This window comes from Hypanus sabinus, chromosome 31, assembly GCF_030144855.1.
Source record: "Hypanus sabinus isolate sHypSab1 chromosome 31, sHypSab1.hap1, whole genome shotgun sequence".
NCBI lineage: Eukaryota > Metazoa > Chordata > Chondrichthyes > Myliobatiformes > Dasyatidae > Hypanus > Hypanus sabinus.
This window is the reverse complement of record NC_082736.1, coordinates 24203532-24227793: the sequence shown is the minus strand read 5'-3', so window position 1 is coordinate 24227793 and position 24262 is coordinate 24203532. Positions and strand designations below refer to the sequence as shown.

The 24262-nt window shown below is 50.0% G+C and overlaps 3 protein-coding genes across 4 annotated transcripts in view; 2 read left to right on the top strand and 1 right to left on the bottom strand.

Annotated features, from left to right (window-relative positions):
• Nucleotides 1-8372, bottom strand: part of fibpa (fibroblast growth factor (acidic) intracellular binding protein a) — an 87782-nt gene extending 79410 nt beyond the window's left edge. Inside the window, exon 1 of the mRNA XM_059955197.1 lies at nt 7483-8372. Coding sequence (XP_059811180.1) covers nt 7483-7567 — 85 coding nt within the window. The 5' untranslated portion in view covers nt 7568-8372. The remainder of the gene's footprint in view (nt 1-7482) is intronic.
• A 287-nt stretch (nt 8373-8659) lies between these two features.
• LOC132383664 (general transcription factor II-I repeat domain-containing protein 2-like) lies at nt 8660-16831 on the top strand. 2 transcript variants are annotated; one of them, XR_009508748.1, is made up of 2 exons: nt 8660-8785; nt 16635-16831. XR_009508748.1 is itself a non-coding variant. In XM_059954855.1 (2 exons), the coding sequence occupies exon 2, from the start codon at nt 11305-11307 to the stop codon at nt 12508-12510; it is 1206 nt and encodes a 401-aa protein (XP_059810838.1). In that variant the 5' UTR covers nt 8678-8785; nt 11090-11304; the 3' UTR covers nt 12511-13287. The 2 variants fall into 2 exon arrangements, 1 of the variants encoding a protein (XP_059810838.1); XM_059954855.1 differs by lacking the exon at nt 16635-16831 and adding an exon at nt 11090-13287 and having other exon boundaries at nt 8678-8785.
• A 5168-nt stretch (nt 16832-21999) lies between these two features.
• Nucleotides 22000-23532, top strand: ccdc85b (coiled-coil domain containing 85B). Its single transcript, XM_059955190.1, has one exon. It carries the CDS (start codon nt 22264-22266, stop codon nt 22855-22857), a length of 594 nt encoding a protein of 197 aa, XP_059811173.1. The 5' UTR covers nt 22000-22263; the 3' UTR covers nt 22858-23532.
• Nucleotides 23533-24262: the final 730 nt, after the last annotated feature.

The following is a 24262-nucleotide window of genomic DNA, read 5'->3' as shown; positions in this document are numbered from 1 at the left end:
TCAAGGGAGTGGAGCCGCCCCAGCGCAACTGATTTTTCCACTTTAAAAAGTCTCAGACACAAGGGGCAACAAACACCGGAGGCCAGAAGCGTGGTAACACTTGCGGGCTGCCCCCAGCACATCCTCGGACTGTGCCGGTCACTGAGGCAAACAATGTGTGCCTCAACGTGCGTGTGACAAATGAAAGCACACATCAAAAAGCAATCATTCCTCAGATCCCCTTTGAACTAATCCTCACCGCAAACCTGAAAGTTTAGCAACGCATATAGCAAAGGCCATAGACCGATACAGCACAGAAACAGGCCCTTCGGCCCAACTCATCCCTGCTGACCCAAGCTAATCCCATCTTTCTGTGCTTAGCCACTATCCCCCAAACTTTTCAATCACCCAGGTCATGCCTTGTTCTCATTGTTACCATCAGTACAGGAGCCTGAAGACACACACTCAACGATTCAGGAACAGCTTCTTCCCCTCTGCCATCAGGGAGGAGGTACAGGAGCCTGAAGACACACACTCAGCGATTCAGGAACAGCTTCTTCCCCTCTGCCATAAGGGAGGAGGTACAGGAGCCTGAAGGCACACACTCAACGATTCAGGAACAGCTTCTTCCCCTCTGCCATCAGGGAGGAGATACAGGAGCCTGAAGGCACACACTCAGCAATTCAGGAACAGCTTCTTCCCCTCTGCCATCTGATTCCTGAATGGACATTGAACCCGTGAACACTACCTCACTATTTTTTAATATCTATTTTGCACTAATTTAACTATCTAATATTTTTACTTACTGTAATTCACATTTTTCTGTTATTATGTATACTGCTGCTGCGAAGGACAACAAAGTTCACGATATATGCAAGAGAGGTACAATGCCAGAGAGGGGTGAATCTGTGGAATTCACTGCCACAGGCGACTGTGGAGACCAAATATCTATGAATATTTAAGACAGAGGTTCCATCGATTTATGATTGGCCAGGGCATGAAGGGATATGTTGAGAAGGCAGGAGATTGGAGCTGAGAGGGAAAATGGATCAGCCATGGTGAAATGGCGGAACAGACTCGCTGGGCCGAATGGCCTAATTCTGCTCCTATATCTTATGGTATTAAAGTGGATTCTCATCGCAGATAACCAGGTTGCATTTGTACCTGCCCCACCACTTCCTCCTGCAGCTCACTACCCTCTGGGTGAAAAGACTTGCCCCTTTAAATGTTCCCCATTTCCCTTAAATTTATGTTCTCCGGTCTTAGAGTTACCCACCCTGGGGAAAAGAGTATGATCATCCACCTTATTTACTCCGTTGATGTTTTTATAAACCTCTACAAGATCACCCCCTCGGCCTCCTTCGCTCCAGGGAAAACTGTCTAGCCAGCCTATCTGGTGTCTCCTTATCCCAGTAACTCAAGCACTCCTGTCCTTATGAATCTTTCCGGCAACCATTCCAGTCTCCCTTTCACTGCGCGACCAGAACCGCACGCGATCTTGCACAGCGGTCGCCGCACCGTACGGAAACGCCATCTCGCACGCAAGAGGCTGTGCTTGGAACGTTTAACTCTATTGGTCAGGGCCCCGTGTACCGGAGTTGGGACATCAATGTGCAACCGTACGAGTTGTTGGTGAGGCCGCAGTGGAAGCATCGTTCGATGTTCGTGTCATTAAGCCGGAGAAGGTGTAGAAGAGATTCACGAAGCTGTTACCAACACAGAAGTTATAGTGTAGGGAAGCCAAAAATCAAAGAGCCCAGCAGCACCTCTACTTCCTCAAGAGTTTGTGGAGATTCGGCATGACATCTAAAACTTTAACAAACTCCTACAGATGTGTAGCGGAGTGTAATCACAGCCTTGTTTGGAAACACCAAAGGCCTTGAACGGAAATTCTCACAAAAGGTAGTGGATACGGCCCAGTTCATCACAGGTGGAGCCCTCCCAACCACTGAGCACATCGACATGAAACACTATCGTTGGAAAGCAGCGTCCATCATCAGAGACCCCCACCACCCAGGCCGTGCTCCCTTCTCCAGAGGCCCCCACCACCCAGGCCATGCTCCAGAGATCTCCACCGTCCAGGCCGTGCTCCCTTCTCCAGAGACCCCCACCACCCAGGCTGTGCTCCCTTCTCCAGAGATCTCCACCGTCCAGGCCGTGCTCCCTTCTCCAGAGACCCCCACCACCCAGGCTGTGCTCCCTTCTCCAGAGACCCCCACCACCCAGGCCGTGCTCCAGAGATCTCCACCGTCCAGGCCGTGCTCCCTTCTCCAGAGGTCCCCACCATCCAGGCTGTGCTCCCTTCTCCAGAGACCCCCACCACCCAGGCCGTGCTCCCTTCTCCAGAGACCCCCACCACCCAGGCCGTGCTCCCTTCTCCAGAGACCCCCACCACCCAGGCCGTGCTCTCTTCTCCTGAGACCCCCACCACCCAGGCCGTGCTCCCTTCTCCAGAGACCCCCACCGCCCAGGCCGTGCTCCCTTCTCCAGAGGTCCCCACCACCCAGGCCGTGCTCCCTTCTCCAGAGACCCCCACCGCCCAGGCCGTGCTCCCTTCTCCAGAGACCCCCACCACCCAGGCCGTGCTCCCTTCTCCAGAGACCCCCACCACTCAGGCTGTGCTCCCTTCTCCAGAGATCTCCACCGTCCAGGCCGTGCTCCCTTCTCCAGAGACCCCCACCACCCAGGCCGTGCTCCCTTCTCCAGAGACCCCCACCACCCAGGCCGTGCTCCCTTCTCCAGAGATCTCCACCGTCCAGGCCATGCTCCCTTCTCCAGAGGTCCCCACCACCCAGGCCATGCTCCCTTCTCCAGAGACCCCCACCACCCAGGCCGTGCTCTCTTCTCCAGAGACCCCCACCACCCAGGCCGTGCTCCCTTCACCAGAGACCCCCACCGCCCAGGCCGTGCTCTCTTCTCCAGAGACCCCACCACCCAGGCCGTGCTCCCTTCTCCAGACACCCCCACCACCCAGGCCGTGCTCTCTTCTCCAGAGACCCCCACCGCCCAGGCCGTGCTCTCTTCTCCAGAGATCCCCACCGCCCAGGCCGTGCTCTCTTCTCCAGACACCCCCACCACCCAGGCCGTGCTCTCTTCTCCAGAGACCCCCACCGCCCAGGCCGTGCTCTCTTCTCGCTGCTGCCATCAGGTAGAAGGTACAAGAGCCTCAGGACTTGCACCACCAGGTTCAGGAACAGTTACCACCCCTCAACCACCAGGCTCCTGAACAAAATGGGATAACTTCACTCACTTGCCCATCCATTGAGATGCTCCCACAACCAATTATCTCACTTTAAGAACTCTTTATCTCGTGTTCTCATTATTTATTGCTATTTATTTACATTTGCAATAGCATTGTCTTCTGCACTCTGATCTTTCATTGATCCTGTTATAGTTGCTAGCCAAAAGACTTATTGAATATGCCCACAAGAAAATGAATCTCAGGGTTGTACATGGTGAAATGTAGGTACTTTGATAATAAAATTTACTTTGAACTTTGCCCTTTAAGGTGAGAGGAGAAAGAGTTAAGAGGAACTTGCGAGGCAAACTTTTATGCAATTGGTGGTGGGTATGTGGAACAAACTGCCTGCCAGAGGACGTGGTACGAATGGGTACGATTGCAATATGCTAAACACATTTGGAGATGTACATGGATAGAAAAGCCTTAGAGGGCAACAGGCCAAATTAGCTTCAATCTGCTAATTAAATTTGCTGATGACACTACGCTGATTGGCCTAATCTCAAATAAAAATGAGGCAGCCTACAGAGAAGAAGTCATCAGCCTGACACAGTGGTGTCAAGAAAACAACCTCTCCCTCAATGTCACAAAAACAAAGGAGCTGGTTGTGGATTACAGGAGGAATGGAGATGGGCTAACCCCTATTGACATCAATGGATCTGGGGTTGAGAGGGTGAACAGCTTCAAGTTCCTCGGCATCCACATCACCGAGGATCTTACGTGGTCTGTACACACCGGCTGTGTACACAACAGCACCTCTTTCACTTCAGAAGGTTGCAGTTTGGCATTGGCACCCAAATCCCAAGAACTTTCTACAGGGGCACAATTGAGAGCATCCTGACTGGCTGCATCACTGCCTGGGATGGGAACTGTACTTCCCCCAATCGCAGGGCTCTGCAGAGAGTGGTCACCGACCTTTTTAAGCCCAAGATTCCCTACCTCAGCCTTAGTGAAAGGCAAGATCAACTCCAAATCTATTTGTTACACGCATGTGCACCGGGGCAGAAAAGACCGGAAGTATGACCCTGCAACCCGGAAGTAGAAATGATGTATGAACACCAGGGGTCACCACCCTTTTTTTGCACTGCGGACTGGTTTAATATTAACAATATTCTTGCGGACCGGCCGGCAGGAGGAAGGGAAGGAGGGGAGGTGTTAAACACGACCAGAATACAGCGATATACTCGAAGCAGATTCCTTATGTCCAGTCTATTCCGCAATTTAGTTTTTGCGGCTCTCGGCTCTCAGCTGCTGTCCCGCTTGCTCGTGTTTTTTTTCCAACGAATAAACTCAGCGGGTTTGTCTTTAAGTGCAGGCTGCTTGGACTCAGGGTACCGAAGCAGTTTTGAGGGCATCATTGCCTCATTAGACAGCCTCCTGCTCGCCCGCCCGCCGCCAGACACCTTGGCCAGGTGCAGCTGGTTGTGAGTGGGCTGAGAGGACAAGGTCAGGGCCAGAAGTCCCCGTGCTAGGGCCACGGCGGTCGCAGTCTGTAGAGAGCGACTGACCGAACGAGGAGTGCGACAGGGCGCCCCCCCCCCCCCCCCCAGTAGGATCTTTCGGCCAACAAAAGTTTGCTCAGTAGATCGTAGAAAGGAAGCAGCTCTGTTACTTACAGAACCCTGAGCCCGAATTAGGTCCTCTGCGAATATTTTGGCACCCGGTTCCCCATGAACATTTGGTGTGGTAAACAGGTTCAGAGGCGGTGCCCATCTGTCCGCGCTCCAGGCCAGTATCAACGGCACTTCCCACTGGCAGGTTACCCGAGGCCAACCAGTGATCCCTGGCGCACTTGGGTAATGACTTCACATGCATTCAGGTTCAACAGTGGGCGTGACAGGGAATGAGGAAAGGTGCAGCTGACTCGTATCGTTTCCTCGCGGCCCGGTGGCTGGGGACCGCTGACGTACACTGTGTAGTGTGTGACGGGGGAGCTGCACGCATGCGCACCGGGCAGAAAGAACAGAACTAAAACCCCGCAACCCGGAAACAATCTCTCAACAGCATTTGTGTATTTACTTTTCTTTTTTTCTCTCGAGATCTACTGGGAGAGACTCAAAGATCGACTAGTCGATCGTGATCGACGGGTTGGCGACCACTACTGCAGAGAGGGGTGCAGACAGCCCATCTGTAGATGGGAACTTCCCGCTATTCAGGACATTTACAAAGACAGGTGTGTAAAAAGGGCCCGAAGGATCACTGGGGACCCGAGTCACCCCGACCACAAACCGTTCCAGCTGCTACCATCCGGGAAACGGTCCCGCAGCATAAAAGCCAGGACCAACAGGCTCCGGGTCAGCTTCTTCCACCACGCCATCAGACTGATTAATTCATGCTGATACAATCGTATTTCTATGTTATATTGACTATCCTGGTGTACATAATATTTATTATAAATTACTATAAGTTGCACATTTCGACAGAGACGTAATGTAAAGATTTTTACTCCTCATGTATATGCCAGTGATAAAGTCAAGTTAATTCAATAATGGAACGTGCTCAGGTGCATCTGATGGCTCTGGGCCGGTACACGCTGGAATTCAGAAGAATGAGGGGGTATCTCATTGAAACCTATCAAATATTGAAAGGCCTAGATTAAAGTGAATGTGGAGAGGATATTTCCTATAGTGGGAGAGAGGAGGACCAGAGAACACAACCTCAGAATCGAGGGATGTCCATTTAGAACGGAGATGAGGAGGAATTTCTTTAGCCAGAGGGTGGTGAATCTGTGGAATTCTTGGTGTAAAAGATACCAAGTCTTTTAAGTATATTTAAGGCAGAGGTTGGTAGATTCTTGATTGATCAGGGCATGAAGGGATGATGGTAACAAGGCAGGAGATTGTGGGCTGAGATGGAAAATGGATCAACTTTGATGAAATGGTGGAGCAGACTCGATGGGCCGAATGGCCTAATCCTGCGCCCAAATCGTATGAATATTTTGGTCTCCTTGAACAAGCTGGGCCAAAGGGTTTGCTTCCACGCCTGATAACTCTATGACTTCACCCCCTACGTTTAGGCAGCTCAGCAAAGGAGAGAAAGTCTTTACTATCCACCCGATTTCAATCATCCCACAATCACGCTCTTCCAATTCCTGCCTCATCTTCCTCCAAAAGATGACCTGAAGAACAGAGCAATAGATTAAACTGGGTGGCGGGGGGGGGGGGGGAATACGTCTCTACCAGGGGAGGTGTGAGGCACTCCTTCCCTCCGCTAGCCTGCGGGTCACCCTTGAGCAAGGTGTAGCACCTGCTTTGCCTCCCCCCCCCCCTCCAAAATCAGGGTCATGTGAAGCTACAGGAGCCGGTGCAGATCACAAGTCTCTTTTATGCGACCACTGACCCCCAGGCAGACAATTTCTGAAGGGTATTGATCACAAGTGGGTGGGGTCATACTGTCCCAGAAGAACACAATGGCTAACTACTTCCTGTGGAAAAATTTGCCAACAACAATCTCCATGAGACCATAAGACATAGGAACAGGATTGGGTCGTCTGGCCCATCAAATCTCCGCCACCATTCAATCGTGGCTGATCCTTTTATCCATCTCCTCCTCAACCCCAGTCCCCGGCCTTCTTCCCGTAACCTTCGATGCCACGTCCAGTCAAGGACCGATCAATCTGCCTCAAATACTCCCAACGACCCGGCCTCCACAGCTGCACCTGGCAACAAATTCACCACCATTTGGCCAAACAAACTTCTCCACATCTCTGATCTGAAAGGGCGCCCCTCGATCCTGAGGCTGTGCCCTCTTGTCCTAGACTCCCCCACCATGGGAAACATCCTCTCCACATCCACTCTGTCCGGGCCTTTCAACGTTCAAAAGGTTTCAATGAGATCCCCCCCCCTCATGCTTCTGAATTCCAGCGAGTACAGACCCAGAGCCATCAAACATTCCTCGTCTGATAACCCTTTCAGTCCTGGAATCATCCTTGTGAACCTCCTCAGAACCCTCTCCAATGCCAGCACATCTTTTCTAAGATGAGTATTCACGATACTCAAGGTGAGGCCTTATAAAGCCCCAGCATCACATCCCTGCTCTTGTATTCTAGATCTCTTGAAATGAATGCTAACATGGCATTTGCCTTCCTCACTATCGACTGAACCTGCAAGTCAAGGAATGACCAGGTCACACAACAAGGCACATATCAAATAAACAATGCACTCAATGCCCCCGACAGCTCGAGGAGCGAATAATCTCCTCCTATTCCTAAACTCAGGGCTAGAGCCCGTCAAGAAGGCAGCCCTCACCCCCTCTCAGCACCTTACCTGAGTATCCATCGAGCCAGAGCTGATAGACATCCTTGTCGATCAGAGTGGTGTTGCCCACAAACACATCCAGTTCGACTGCCATGGTGCTGAGCCTGCGCCTCTCAGTGAGACTGGCAGCGACACAGTCCGAGGCTCCTCTCCGCCCCTCGAGTCACCCGTGAGTGAAGAACTTAGGAGGGGTGCCCCAAACCTCCTCTATCATCAACACCCCTTCCCTCTGGATAACTACCCCACAACACTGTTGAAATACCCTCTATCAACCTTGTTCTTACAGTAACTACCCCCAGATCTCCCTAATATATCAATTACCACTGCTATTGGGGCAATTGCAGCTGTTTTTACTGTAATTAACCACTATGGTTAAGGTAATCACTTCTGTTACCAACCCTTGGTCCTAATACATCTTATTAACCCCCACACACTGTGCTAGTGTGCTCTTGAAGGGGAATTACTCCCAATTTGACAAATAATCCTTGTTATACCAACAATTACCCCCACTTCCTGTGGTTACTACCCTTGCTAGTAGTAATAACTAACCCTCTTCTCCTCTAATAACTCCTGTTACTGGGAAAATTACCCCTTTGCTCTGATAATTATCCCTGCCACTTTGAATCCCCGTTGTTATACTATTTCAATAATTATCCCTCTGCGCTGGCCAGGGTTAATCATCCCTTCTCGCCTGTGCTATAGTAATTAGCTCTATAGATGTGTTACACAAGGCAATTAAACACCTCCCGCCCTGTTAGATGATAGTTACCCCAACTAACGACACCCGGTACAGAGGCAACTACCCTTCACCCCCGCTCCCGTTGCTATGGTTACTTTCCCCTGACCCGATCCAAATGCTCCTCCAAACCCGAGCGAGGCGTCGCCCAAACACTGCCGGGTCAGAGCAGCCCGTCCAATCAGACGCCGACCCTCTTCGGCGGGCGGCAAGTGGACGGGGAAGGCGACCAATGGCGAGCGGCCTCTGCCGCGCGTCACGGGAGAGCCGCGAGGGTTTTTTTTAAACCACCGGAGAGGGCGGCGAGGGAGAGCGTGTTGTTGGGGGGGGGGGGGAGAGGGCGGGGCCAGTGGTGCCGTCTCCTAGCAACGACCGCGACTCAGACCAATCAGTGGCCAGGAGACTTCAGGTGAGGTCTCACCTGCGCACTTTGGCGCAACCTGAGAGAGAGGCCGCTCGGCCCGTCACGTTGGTGCCTGCCGGGAACGGTCAACGCAAATCTCATCTCCAGCTCAGGAGGTCAAAGACCAATAATTTAGGGATATCTCGAGATTATTGCGGGAAGGCGACACTGAGGTAAGAAGTGGACCAAGAGTAGGTATGAAGGGGGAAAAATGATCTGCATTGTTGTATGTCTGTTCGCCCACAAGTTGTCCAGGTGCCCATTAAACGTGCAAAGTCAAATCCATTGTCATATGCACAAGGACACACGAACAGGCCTCACTGGAGCATTGCATCAAATCAGCGGTATTCCCAAGAAAGACACAAATTTTACAAAAACAAACACAATTGGAACCAAAAAAAAAGTCCATTCTAGCTCAAAGTGATCAGAACCAATCAGGTTTAATATCACTGGCGTATGTTGTGAAATATGTTGACTTAGCAACAGCAGTACAACGCAATACAGAATAATAGAGAAAAAAACTAAATAAGTAGTGCAAAACAACAGAAATAACAAAAAAGCAGTGAGGCAGTGTTCATGGGTTCAATGTCTATTCAGAAATTGAATGGCAGAAGGGAAGAATCTGTTCCTGAATCGCTGAGTGTGTGCCTTCAGGCTTCTGTACCTCCTCCCTGATGGTAGCGATGAGAACAAGGTGTGACCTGGGTGGTGGGGTCCTTAATGATGGATGTCACCTTTCTGAGGCATCGCTCCTTGCAGATGTCCTGGATACTACAGACACTAATGCCCATGATGGAGCCGAGTTTACAATTTCTGCACTTTACTTCAATCCTATGCAATAGTTCCTCCCCCATACCAGATGATGCAGCCAGTTAGTCTGCTCTATACATAGGTCTGTAGAAATTTGCCACTGTCTTGGGTGACAAACCAAATCTCCTTAAAATCCTAATGAAGCATAGCTGTAGTCGTGCCTTCTTTGTAGCTGTATCGATACTGGGCACTGGATCGATCCTCAGAGATATTGCCACCCAGGGGCTTGACATTACTCACTCTTCCCACTTCTGATCCCTCCATGAGTATTGGTTCATGTTTCCTCGTCTTACCCTTCCCGAAGTCGACGCTCGGCTTTTTGGCCTTACTGACGTTGAGTGCAAGTTTGATGCTGCGGCACCACTCAGCCAGCTGGTATGTCTCGCTCCTGTACGCCCTCTCGTCACCAGGTGAAATACTGTCAGCGATATTGTCAGCAACATGACTAAACTCGGGCAAGTGAGGTCATGTCGGTTGGTTCAAGAACCAAATGCTTGAAGGGAAGCTTAAACTGAGAACAGAGTGGTGGACAGTGAGTTGCAGGCTCGACCAACCATCATGCAGGGTTCAAAGTGTTCAAAGTAAATTTATTATCAAAATGTGTATGCTGTACATATGAGATTCGTTTTCTTTCGAAAGAGGACAAATCGTGCAATTAATTTAAAAAGTAAACAAATAATATTTAGATTATGAGCTGCAAATTCCCTGAAGTTTAAAGTACATATACGTCACCATGAAATATAACCATATACAACCCTGAAATTCATTTTCTTGCGGGTATATTCAAAAAAATCCAATAACCATATTATATCAATGAAACACTGCACCGGCAGGGTGGAGAACCAGTGTGCAAAAGACAACAAGCTGTGCAAATACGAAAAGAAAGGAAAAAAGTAGAAGTATTAATAACTGTCTACACAACAGTTTTACCTGTTTGAGCTGAGAAAAACTAAATATTAACTGTCTACACAACAGTCGAATAAAACTTGAAAGGATATACTTTAATCAACGAAAACGGGATTCAGCACTCCGTGCAAGTGTATGCAATTCTGAAAAGAACTATACGCCCCTGAACCTAAATGAGAGCACAACCCAGAAAAAAAACGAAGAAATTACCATTACTGAGGGAAAAAAAAATTAACCAATTGAAAGAGCAGGACCCTCCGTGGAAGACAGCCCCACGATCTGAGCAGAGTAGTTGTCAACAAGGAAGCGTGGAACGCCTGGCTCAGAGTTAGAGACCTCCTCCCAGAAACAGAAGGGTTTCTTGTGACCGGGTGGTTAACACACACACACAAAAAATCAAAACTACATAATAAAAGACAAACAAATTCAAGATGATAAACGCAGAAAATGCCAAGAAAAAATGGAAGCAATCCAACACATATATGTGCACATATATGTCACATATATGTCAATATATGTGCACATATATGTCAAACTCAAGGCCCGCGGGCCAAATCCGGCCCGCGGTGGAATTATCTTTGGCCCGCGGGATAATATCTAATTACTATTAAAGCTGGCCCCAGTAATCGAAGCGCCTATGGCGTATGATATGGCTAATGCCGAGTTTATTCAGGTACCAGATTTTCAGGGTTTTTAGAGTTTATTCGGTTTCCCTGGTTTATTTCCTGAATATCATTAATGAATAATTTTTTTTCTATTAGAGCTGGCCCGCCGCTATATTGCATGCACCACTAATACTACAAATCCCACAATGCACTGCCAGTGCATTGCTTGCACTTGCCTTACTCTCTCATCAGCATCCTTATGGCGCTAGTCACATGTGGCCAACTTTCAGCTATCCCTCACCCCAAAAATGGCTGAACGAAAGGTGGACTTTGAAAACAGGGGTTTTCAAGGCAGGTGAGAGGCAGAGTATATGTTCGCAGATATAAAGGGCAAACCTGTTTGTCTTGTGTGCGGAGACGGTGTGGCTGTAATTAAAGAATATAACCTAAGACGACACTATGAAACGAAACACCACGACAGATACAAGCATCTGGACAAGAAACAGAAGCCCGCGATGTGCGGTCAAAAGAGTGGATTGGTGGGCAGGATCCGGGAGAAGATGCGGGAGGAAAACGGCGCAGGTGAGCTGACAGCTTATCACAGCATCATACACCAGGAATCGTTGTGTGGCAAAGCCTTGAAAATGGAACATATAATGAGCACCATAACACGAGCAGTTAACTTCATAAGAGCCAAAGGTTTAAATCACCGCGAGTTCAAGTCGTTTCTGGAGGAGTTGGGTTCAGAATATAATGATTTGCCCTATCACACAGAGGTGCGATGGTTAAGCCAAGGAAAAGTGCTGAAAAGATGTTTCGAGTTGCGTGAGGAGATCTGTCAGTTCATGGAAAGCAAAGGGAAAGACACAACAGAGCTCCGGGATAAAAAGTTGCTTTGTGAAATGGCGTTTCTGTGTGACATCATGAGCCATCTCAATGCGCTCAACCTGCAGCTTCAGGGTTGGGGTCGTGTGGTCACAGACATGTACGCTGCAGTGAGGGCTTTTAAAACCAAGCTGCGCCTGTGGGAGACGCAGATGCTGCAAGAAAACTTGAGCCATTTTCCGTGTTGCCAAACTATGAAAGAGCAGGTTTCTACCGCAGTGTTCCCACGTGCAAGGTTTGGTGAAAAACTTAGCATACTTGGTGCTGACTTCACACGGCGATGTGCCGACTTTGAAGCCCAAAAAAGCAGGTTTGAACTGCTCAGTAATCCATTTGCAGCTGACGTGGAAAGCGCACCAACCAACAAACAAATGGAGCTGATTGAACTCCAATGTAGTGACACACTCAAGGTAAAGTATGACTCGGTGGGCGCTGCACAGTTTCTACGTTTCATTCCCGACACAATGCCCCAGCTGCGTACCCAAGCTGCTCAAATGCTCTCTATGTTTGGCAGCACATATCTGTGTGAACAACTGTTCTCTTTGATGAAGATAAACAGAACATCACACAGGAGTCGTCTTTCTGATGAACACCTTCACTCAGTTCTGAGGATTTCCTCAGCTCAGAGCCTGACTCCAAACATTGATAAACTTGCATCCAAGATGAGATGCCAAGTATCTGGCTTAGACTAGTGTGAATCACAGAGTGTTGGCCTGTGGAAAAATGTTTTCATTAGAAATTACTCCGGAAAAACTGCAGATAAAGCCATAAGAAATAAATGCAACTGATTTTTTTATTTATTTAACGTTCAATGTTGTTTTTATAGGCAATAACCTAAGCTTTGTTAGTTCCAGGTTAATATGTGTAATAAATTCATTTCAGTAAGTTTTGCAATAAACTCTGAACCAGTCGGGCCCTCAACTTGTACCGATTTTTAAATTTTGGCCCACTGTGTATTTGAGTTTGACACCCCTGCGTTAGGTTTACATTTGTGTTTGCTAATGCTTGATTCCAAACGGTTTATTGATGGAAAAGGTATGGCTCCCAAAACAATCTTAGCCGAAATAGCATCGTTTCTTTCTCGTTGCCTACTTTCTTGTAATCTACGTCTGTAAGTTAATACCAATCATAATAAGAATGCTTGCTAGGCAATCTGCTTCATAAAAAACGAAATTGGTAAAGTGAAACAGTTTTAGGTATAGCGGAGACGGAGACTCATGAGAGCAGGTTGGGAAAATGAAGGCAAGGAAAGCCGCGGCCCGCATGAAGTCGCAATATTCTCAATCCGGCCCGTGATCTAAAATGAGTTTGACACCCCTGCCGTAGCAGTTTAACTCAATCTGATGTTATGAATGTGAAGCAACTCTGAGGGGCCGAAGGGTACAAAGTCGCCCCACCTTTTTGAGAATCGCAAGATCGCTATTAATTCGGGTCTGGGACCCAGGAAATGAGGGGGGGGGAGAGAGAGAGAGAGAAGAGAGGAGAGAGAGAGAGAGAGAGAGAAATTAAAAAAAAATAATACACAGGGTTTGGAATGTGTCCTGGCCTCAGCGAAACGCAACCACTGATAACGGCTATTGTCCCTTGGAAACGGAATTGTGTATTGAGTATTGTACTATTCATTGAAGCCCCTCAGGGAATGACCAGAGTGGTCTGGTTGAGGGATTGCATCATCCCAACCTGATTGACATCTGAGACCCTGTGAGTAAGGATAAAAGAGGGGTCTGGGGAACAACCCCTTTAGTCGCACCAGGAGAAACGCTGAAAATCCAGTGACAGCGTTTTATAGCAAAAGCCGGTGGGGGCTCGCGTGCGTCCTCCCTTGCCAGGGTGGGGTCACCACGGAAGAACGGTTTAGCTAAAGGAGAGGCCACAAGTGAACGGCCATGACAATGAGACTCCTGACGAATCAAAATCATAAAAGGAAAGCCAGCACGTTTTTCTCCAAATCTCTCTCTCTCTCCAACCATTGCAACCCAGCGGTCCCCAACGGCTGCAGCCTGCATGAACTGTGTGAACTTTATATTTCCATCGGACAATACATTATCCCCTAGACAACGATAGAGCTTATTTCTTATTATTATTATACCTGCACTTTTAGATTTAGTATTGAGGACGTATATTATCTGTATATTTGCATTGATATTATTTTTGTGTATTTTTACTAATAAATACTGTTAAAAATAGTATCATCAGACTTCAACGGATGTCTCTATCTTTGCTGGTAAGTGACCCAGTTACGGGGTTCGTAACACTGATTACTTGCACCGGGCACAATCAAGTGGAAAGGATCATTCACCAAGATCTTGCTTTAAAATTCAAACTCATAAATGAAATCACACCTTACTATAAATAACAAGCCTGATCCAGTTTTAGAGTCAGAACACCACAAATTTTATTACGACTGATCCATTATTACAGATAGAACAGTCCATAATAACCGTCAGATATAATAATAAGGATATAAGGATAAGCAAGCAAGAACAACTTACCTAATAGATATAGCCATTCCAAACACACAAAACTTACAGAAATCAGAAAGTGAAAAACAACAGAAATATGCTGAATTAAAAGAGGAAATTGAAAGATTATGGAACATGAATAAGGTGTAAACACCAACACACCTAAAATGAATGTTAATCACTGTTGTCTCTGAGATGCATTCATGCATATGCAGACATTGCAGGTGAATGGGATGTGTTCTTGAATTCATGCATGTGCTGACATCGCGGGTGAATGGGATGTATAATTGCATTCATGCTGTTACGTATTCAGGCAACAATAAATATATGAGTTAGGCAAGGGTTTATATAACAAATAACATGTTTATTAAACACTGAAACCAAACCCCCCCAAAGTAAACAAACACTAACGTAACCGGAAATCAGCTGCTGTGCGGCAGCTTAAACAGTTCTTAAAGCGATGCAGCTCAAACAGTTATTAAAGTGATGTTGCAAAAACAGTTGGCAATGACCTTTTAAACTTTAGGCATTAGATAAAAACTTCGTCCTTCAACTAAACTGCGTCATGACATTAAATCCCGCAGTGGCATGAAGTCAACATGGCAAATCCAGCCACAAACTGCCCCTCCTCCTCACAGGGTGGGGTCTTCCTTTTATAACCTGTAACAAAAAACCTGTCACATGATCTCTACTGGCGGGAAAATGACATCACTCCACCATCACAAGACCATTACCTTAAGTCCAGTATAGCTTCAACCCCAGTCACGTGACAAGGGTACCACTGTCATGTGTCACGAGTACGTAACAATGCATATGCAGACATCGCAGGTGAATGGGATGTGTTATTGCATTCATGCATGTGCTGACATCTCAGGTCATGGGGGTGTTGCCCAGTTTTCAATCAACCCCCAATCTGCAGCTCACATTTGAACCCTTTGTTAAATCTGTGTACTTTAGTTTTTGATCCCAATACCCTTCTTACCTTAATACACCGCCTGAACACTACGAGCGCTGAGGCGTGATATCATTGAAAGATATCAGCTCCCAAAGGAAAATGACAGGGTAGGGTGCTAGATATGAAAGAGAGGAAGAAACACAGAGGGATCTTTGGGTCCAGGTCCATAGTTCCCTCAGAGCTGACATGGAAATTCACAGGGTGGTTAAGAGGCTATATGGTGTGTTGGCCTTCATTCATTGGGGGATTGAGTTCAAGAGCCAAGTGTTACAACTCCTCAAAGTCGTCTTCAAGGAGAGGTGCCTCAAAAAGGCGGTGTCCATCATTAAGGACATCCCCATCATCCAGGACACACAACTTGGGAACACAAACCAATCCTCATAGAGGGATCAGAAGTGGAGAGAGTGAGCAGCTTCAAGTTCCTGGGTATCAAGATCTCTGAGGATCTAACCCGGTCCCAACATGGAGAGCATTCTGACTGGCTGCATCGCCGTCTGGTATGGGAGGCGCGGGGGAATCTACTTCACAAGGTCAAAGTAAGTAGCAGAAACTAGTCAGCTCCACTGTGGGTCCCAGCCTCCGACATCCTCTAGAATCCGTGCCTCAGGAAGGCAGTGTCTGGCGTTAAGGACACCTACCCATTCAGAAACAGCCTCTTCCCCTCTGCCATCCAATTTCAAAATAAATATTGTACCCAAGACCACAGCCTCATTACTTTTTAATTTTTTTTTGCAATATTCTAACTTAACTATTTAACAGACATGTTATTGCTTACTGTAATTCAGGTTTTTTCTCAAAAAAAAAATCTTTATCATGTATTTCATTGTACCGCTGCCATAAAGTTAACAAATTTCATGACATGTTCCAGTGATATTAAACCTGATTCTGCTACTTCTCATTGCTACCATCAGTGAGCCTGAAGGCACACAGCCAACGATTCAGAGACAGGTTCTTCCCCTCTGCCATCTGATTTCCAAATGGACATTGAACTCAAGAACACTACCTCACTAGTTTTTTATTTCTGCTGATTTGTACTACTTATTTAACTATATTGGATGGCATCCATTAGCCTCGCGAAACCATGGTTCTGCGCCTGGATCTGGCGAGTGTCCTCTCCAGGGTGCAGGCCTGGGCGGGGTTGTATGGGAGACCGGCAGTTGCCCAAGCTGCAAGTCTCCCCTCTCCATGCCACCGATGTTGTCCAAGGGAAGGGCACGGGTCGATACAGCTAGACAGTGATGTCTCAGGAGTTGCCAGAGAGAGGTTGAAGGCAATGTCGGTCTGCCTTAGGGACTCCAGCTCCGGATTTGTCCTCAGGGTTCACTCCCGAAGCTTTTCCCATGAGCGGGTATGGCCAGAAAGCAGCGGAGGTTTGAAATCAGAGTTTTCCCTCTCTTAGATGGACTACCTTCCCAGGCTGACGAGCTTCATCGACTTTCAAGGCGCCAAGACCCGCCTTCGCCTCTTCTCCTGTCGGTAGAAACTGTCCCACCAGGCTTAGAGGCTAAGCCAGACGAGAAGACCAGGGGTTGGACTCAGTTGTCAGAGGCTATTTGAGGCGCATGCTGTGAGAAGCACTTTTAGGTAATGGGAGCTTGTTCCCACTGCCACTCCTTGGCTTGACAACCTTGGAACCGGTTAACCATATTATACTTACTATAATTCACAGTTTTTTCTCTATCATTATGTATTGCGTTGTACTGTTGTCACAAAGTTAACAAATTTCATGACACACGCAGGTGATATTTAAACCTGATTCTGATTCTACAAAATCCCTGGAGGATTGTGTTCAGTTCTGGACACTTCATTATTGGAAGGGTGTGGAAGCTGTAAGGAAGGACACTTATCAGGATGCTGCCTGGATTAGAGAGCAGGTCCTACTTGGAATGGGGCTTCAGTCACAAGCAAAAAGAAATCTGCAGATGCTGGAAATCTGAGCAACGCACACAAAATGCTGGAGGAGCTCAGCATCTATGGGAAAGAGGACGGTCGACATTTCGGGCCAAGACTCTTCGGCGGGACTGGAGAAGAAGCGTAGAGTGGATTTAAAAGGTGGGTGGGGGGGAGGGGGGAGAGAAACAAGGTGATAGGTGAAACCAGGAAGGGGAGGGATGAAGTAAAGAGCTGGGAGCTGGAAAAGGATGGGAAAGGAAGGGGAAGAGGAGGAAGTAGTGATAGGTGAAAGGGATAAAGGGCTGGAGAAGGGGGAATCTGATATGAGAGGGCCATAGAACTCATCCAAAATGCTGGAGGAGCTCAGCAGGTCAGGCAGCATCTATGGTAAAGAGTAAACAGTCAATATTTCGGGCTGAGACCCTTCTTCAGGACTGAGAAGGAAGGGGGAGGGTAGGAACCAGGAGAAGGTGAAGTAAAGAGCTGGGAAGTTGATACAGGACTGGAGAAGGAGGAGTCAGATAGGAGAGGACAGAAGGCCATGGAAGAAAGCAAAGGGGGGAGGAGCACCAGAGGGAGGCGGTGGGCAGGCAAGGAGATGAGGTGAGAGAGGGAAAAGGGGATGGGGAATGGTGAAGATGGTGGGGGGGGGGGGGGGGCGCACCAGAAGTTGGAGAAATTACAGTCAACATCTCGGGCCAAGACCCTTCATGTTGCTTGGGTTTCCAGCATCTGCAGTTTTTCACTTGTGTGTAGTTATTGAATTTACTTTATTTATTACATCCTTCACGTACATGGGGAGTAAAAGTCTTCATGTCTCCGTCTGAATTACAATGTGCAATTTATAGTAATTTGTAATAAATGGTATGTACGACAGGACAGTCAATATAGCATAGAAAAACAATTGTATCTGCGTGAATTAATCGGTCCAATGGCCCGGTGGAAGAAGCTGTCCCAGATCCTGTCGGTCCTGGCTTTTATGCTGCGGTACCGTTTCCCAGATGGTAGCAGCTGGAACAGTTTGTGGTTGGGGTGACTCGGGTCCCCAGTGACCCTTCGGGCCCTTTTTACACACCTGTCTCTGTAAATGCCCTGAATGGTGGGAAGTTCCCATCTACAGATGCGCTGGGCTGTCCGCACCACTCTCTGCAGAGTCCTGCAATTGAGGGAGGTACAGTTCCCGTACCGGGCAGTGATACAGCCAGTCAGGATGCTCTCAATCATGCCCCTGCGATTGAGGGAGGTACAGTTCCCGTACCGGGCAGTGATGCGGTCAGTCAGGATGCCCTCAATCATGCCCCTGCGATTGAGGGAGGGACAGTTCCCGTACCGGGCAGTGATGCAGCCAGTCTGGATGCTCTCAATTGTGCCCCTGTAGAAAGTCCTTAGGATCTGGGGACTCATGCCAAACTTCTTCAGCTTTCTGTGGTGAAAGAGACGCTGTTGTGCTTTTTTCACCACACAGCTGGTATGTACAGAGCACGTGAGATCCTCGGTGATGTGGATGCCGAGGAACTTGAAGCTGTTTACCCTCTCAACCCCAGATCTATTGATGTCAATAGGGGTTAGATGTCTCCATTCATCCTTTAGTCCACAGCCAGCTCCTTTGTTTATTGAGGGAGATTTGTTTTCTTGACACCGTTGTGTCAGGGCGATGACTTCCCCTCTGTAGCCTGCCTCGTTATTATTTGAGATTAGGCCAATCAGTGTAATTCCAGAGGATACTAGCAGAATGCCTGCTGACGTAGTGTGTGAAGGAAGAGAAGTGGGTGCAGTTACCGTTACAAGAGAGATGGTGCTCAAAAAGCTGAAAGACCTAAAGGTACATAAGTCACCAGACCAGGGGAACTGCACTCTAGGGTACTGAAAGAGTTAGCATTAGAGATTGTGGTGGCATTAGAAATAATCTTTCAAAAAATACTGGGCTCTGGCATGGTGCCAGAGGACTGGAAAATTACAAATGTTACTCCACTCTTTAAGAAAGGAGGAAGGCAGCAGAAAGGAAATTATAGACCAGTTAGCCTGACGTCAGTGGCTGGCAAGATGTTGGAGTCATTTGTTAAGGATGAGGTGATGGAGTACTTGGTGACACCGGACCAGATAGGATGAAGTCATCATGGTTTCCTTCAGGGAAAAGCTTGCTTGGTGAAACTGTTGGAATTCTTTGAGGAGATTACAAGTTGGACAGATAAAGGGGATGTAGTGGATGTTATATATCTGGATTTTCAGGCCTTTGACAAGGTGCCACACATGAGGCTGCTTACCAAGTAAAGAACCCATGGTATTACAGGAAAGCTACTGGTGTGGTTAGAGCATCGGCTGGTTGGTAGGAGGCAGCGAGTGGGAATAAAAGGATCCTTTTCTGGTTGGCTGCCAGTGACTAATGGTGTTCCACAGGGGTCGGTGTTGGAACCAATTCTTTTTATACTGTATATAAATGATTTAGGTGATGGAAAAGATTACTTTGTTGCCAAGTTTGCAGATTATATGAAGATTGGTGGAGGGGCAGATAGTGTTGAGGAAACAGGTAGGATGCAGAAGGACTGAGACAGATCAGGAGAATGGGCAAGAAAGTGGCGAATGAAATACAATGTTGGGGAATGCACTGTCGTGCACTTTGGTAGCAGAAATAAATGTGCGGACTGTTTTCTAAACAGGGAGAAAATCCAGGGATCTGAGATGCAGAGGGACTGGGGAGTCCTTGTGCAGAACACCCTGAGGTTAACTTGCAGGTTGAGTCAGTGGTGAGGAAGGCAAATGCAATGTTAGCATTCATTTCCAGAGGTCCAGAATTCAAGAGCAGGGATGTGATGCTGAGGCTTTATAAGGCCTCACCTTGAGTATTGTGAACAGTTTAGGGCTCTTTATCTAAGAAGAGATGTGCCGGCATTGGAGAAGGTTCAGAGGAGGTTCACAAGGATGATTTCAGGAATGAAAGGGTTATCAGACGAGGAACGTTTGATGGATCTGGGTCTGTACTCACTGGATTTCAGAAGCATGAGGGGGATCTCATTGAAACCTTACGAATGTTGAAAGGCCTGGACAGAGTAGATGTGGAAAGGATGTTTCCCATGGTGGGGGAGTCTAGGACGAGAGGGCACAGCCTCAAGATAGAGGAGCGCCCTTTCAAAACAGAGATGTGGAGAAATTTCTTTAGCCGGGAGGGAGGGTGGTGGGTTTGTGGAATTTGTTGCCAGTTGCAGCTGTGGAGGCCGGGTCGTTGGGTGTATTTGAGGCAGATTGATCGGTCCTTGATTGGACAGGGTATCAAGGGTTACGGGGAGAAGGCCGGGAACTGGGGCTGAGGAAGAGACTCGATGGGCCGGATGGCCTAATTCTGCCCCCATGTCTTATGGTCAGGGAGTGGAGGAGTGCTTGCACAGTCAGAGGGACAGTACTGAGGGAGTGTCGAACCGTCAGGGGGTTGAGTAGAGAGCTGCGCTGTAGGAGGGACAGTGCGGAGTGAGTGCTGCAGTAGTTAATGAAAATAACTTTATCCTGAGTTTTACCTCCAGTGATGTAACACGGGCAAGGATGTAAATCCTTGTCCTGCAGTCAGCATTTATCAACCCTTCCCCCCCCCCCCCCCCCCCACACACACACACACCAGACCCACATCTGATGCAGTGTGCTGGGTCACAGTGCAGATTAATCGTGCCAGTTTGTCTCCTCCTGCAGCAGCCGTCGGTCCTGTCACGGGCTGATCTGGAATCCTGAGCCTGGACAAAAGAGTCCTCCCAGCATTCATTCAGTCTCTCCCCTCGCTCTCTCTTATCTATCGAACTCTCCCCCATCCCCTCTGTCTCTCCCTCTCCATTTTCCTCTGTCTCTCTCCCCACCCCTCTCTGACCCTCCCTCTCAGTTTCTGTCCCTCTTCCCACCCCTCTCTGACCCTCCCTCTCAGTTTCTGTCCCTCTCCCCACCCCTCTCTGACCCTCCCTCTCAGTTTCTGTCCCTCTCCCCACCCCTCTCTGACTCTCCCTCTCAGTTTGTCCCTCTCCCCACCCCTCTCTGACTCTCCCTCTCAGTTTGTCCCTCTCCCCACCCCTCTCTGACCCTCCCTCTCAGTTTCTGTCCCTCTCCCCACCCCTCTCTGACCCTCCCTCTCAGTTTCTGTCCCTCTCCCCACCCCTCTCTGACCCTCCCTCTCAGTTTCTGTCCCTCTCCCCTCTCCATTTCTGCATCTGTCTCCCCGTCACCCTGTTTGTTTGTCTGTCTGCCTCTCTCTCACACACACGCACTCACACTGAGCCCCAGCGTTAAACACACAGACAGACGGACACGCACCTCTGCACCAGCCCACTCACGTGACAGACACACTCGCCCTTACACACGAACACACCAGATTCACTCTCTCTCACACAGACACTGCACCCACTCACACACACGCAGAGAGCAGACGCTGTACTCTCACACACACCCTATCCCTCTCTCACACACATTTCTCTCTCTCTGACACATTCGTGAACTGTGGTGGACAACGCACCCACACACACGCGCCGCAGTCGGTCTCGTCACTGTCACACACACACACAATGCACTCTTGCACTGGAGAAATGCGCGCACACACACACACACACAGACACACACACACACACACACACACTCACACACACACACACACACACACACACACACACACACACACACACACACACACACACCCAGACGAGATCCATTCATGCCGTGGAGGGGAGATCAGAGTCTCCCTAACCCTCCCCATCGGGCTCTGCCTGTCTGATGATTGTTTTAATTTTCCGCTCCAGAAGGAGCAATTCTATTGCCAGCGCGGTGCCGGATTGGCTGCCACCCTCACCTCCCTCCCCCCCCCCCCCCCTCCCGTCCCCTGCCCTCCTCCGGGTTGGGTTCCTGTTTATGTCCTCGCTCCTCGGGAAGCGGTGCTCCGGAGAATGGGGCTTTGTCGCCGGGACCCCGCCAGGAAGGATGTCCGGTCTGCACTGCCGCAGGGCGTGAGCGCCGGCCGGAGCACGGAGCGTCCACGCCGGCGACTCTCATCCGCAGCCCTGCTGGGCGGCAGAGGCTCGGCGGAGGAGGGAAGGAGACGCTAAAACCCGCGGGGAGACAGACGCGCCCTCGTCGAAGGGGAGGCGGGGGACGAGCTGGAGGAAGCGAGGATGAGTGAGGGGGACGGGGCAGAGGTGGCCCAGGTCCCCGAGGAGGAGTTGCTGAGCTGGGACAAGGAGCGGCTGGTGCTGAGGCTGCGGAGGGCGGAGGAGGAGAAGATCGCGGCGCTGGTCCAGCGCGGCCGCCTGATCCGCCAGGTGAACGGGCAGCTGCGGGAGCACCTGCTGGAGGTCCGGGAGCTGAAGGCGGTGAACCGCCGGCTGCAGGAGGAGAACCGGCAGCTGAGCGAGCTGTGCTGCTTCCTCGACAACGACCGGCTCAAGGCGAAGGGGCTGGCCAGGGAGTGGCAGGGGCTGGGCAGGCACGCCGTGCGGGTGCTGAGCGAGGACGTGAGCGACTACCTGGGCAGGCTGGCCGAGCTGGAGCGGCTGCAGGGCGCGCTGGTCACCGAGAACCTGCAGCTGAAGGAGCTGTGCCTGGCGCTGGACGCCGAGGCCAGGACCGCCAGCGACGGCAGCCCGGCCGGATCCTCCGACCTCGGCGCGCCGTGCGGGGCCCGGGACCTGGGCGACGGCAGCTCCAGCACGGGCAGCGTCGGCAGCCCGGACCAGACGCAGCCCTCCTCCTCCTGCGCCGGAGACTGAAGCGGCGGAGCGGCGCCGGCTCCAGCTGACCGACCGCCGAGCCACGCGTGGGAATAACGGCGTCCCGGGTTCTGAATTGGGAGACCGTGTCCCCGGACATGGCGGACTGCGGTTCAGAACTTTGGGAGAGGGCATCCCGGATAGAGGCGAGACCGTGGCCCGGGAGTTTGGGATATGTGAGTGAGACTGTGGCGTGGACCATTGAGAGACGGTGTCCCGGGACATCGGAGACTGTTCCAGAATGTCTGAGACTGTGGCCCAGGACGCCGGGAGATGGTGTCCCGTGATATTGGACAAGGTGCCACTGAGTCAAATTGATACGGAGTGTCCCTGGACATTTTGAGACGATGGTCCGGATCAATGGGCGATGTTGCCCCAGGGTGTGAGAGACTCTGGCCCGGGATGTTGGGAGATGGTATCCCAGGGTATAGGTGAGACCATTCCCTAGAATATGGGTGAAACTATGGCCTGTGACGAGGGTATCCCGGGATATGCGAGAGTGTGGCCCAGATTATTGGGAGACTGGGACCTGGGACATTGGGATATAGTTGAGACCGTGTCCCAGAATATTGGGCGATTGGGAGAGGAAATGTTTGATGGGTCATTAGCGAAGACTGGGACGTGCCTGACATCCCCATGGCCGAGACGTACCACCTTCTCCCGCTTCGCTCTGGATCGGGGGGGGGGGGGGGTTGGCCGCCACTCCAGCCCAGACTGGGGACCCTCCCATAGACAGGGTGGGGTGAGGAGAGACGGGCGAGAAGTTGACAAGGCGGGCGGGGTGGGGGGGGGTATTTCTTCCGGTGCCCGCACGGAGCCTCACCGCCTGTTCCCCCGTGGCAGCCCCCCACCCCCGCCCCCGGGTCGTCAATCCCGCCCCAAAGGATCCCTCGCCTTGAGCGGAGATTGCTCGGCAGCTGACAGGGGGGCTCAAAGAACGCAACGGGACGTCTGCCCGTCACAGGCGGCCAGAGCGGAGTGCGATGACGGAATGCCCGAGCAGACGCAATGGGCCAAACGGCCTTCTGGGTGCAGGAGAGATGCCATATCTAAGGGGGGATTTGGAGAAGGTCGGGAAGGAGTTTACAAAATTATCCTGGAAACGGAAGGGTTAACGAATGAGGAACATTTGACGCCCTGAGCCGGTACCCGCGGGATGGGGGCGAGGAGGGAGATCTCATTGAAAGGCCAAGATGGAGTGGGGATAGCGGGGAGTCTAGGGTCAGAAGGCACAGCCTCAGAGACTAGGAGGAATTTCATTCCCCAGGGGGTGGTGACCCTATGGAGGCCAGAGTACGTTTAAAAATTGGGGAGCTAACAATTCACGGTCTCCTTCCTGGTGGTGGGAACTTTGATTTCCCAAACTTCCGATAACCGCGCCCCCCCCCCACTTCTCTTTTCTCCC

Bases quoted from the DNA above. Each gene is read 5' to 3' on its own strand.
- LOC132383664 (XM_059954855.1), top strand. From the start codon at position 11,305: ATGTTCGCAGATATAAAGGGCAAACCTGTTTGTCTTGTGTGCGGAGAC.
- ccdc85b (XM_059955190.1), top strand. From the start codon at position 22,264: ATGAGTGAGGGGGACGGGGCAGAGGTGGCCCAGGTCCCCGAGGAGGAG.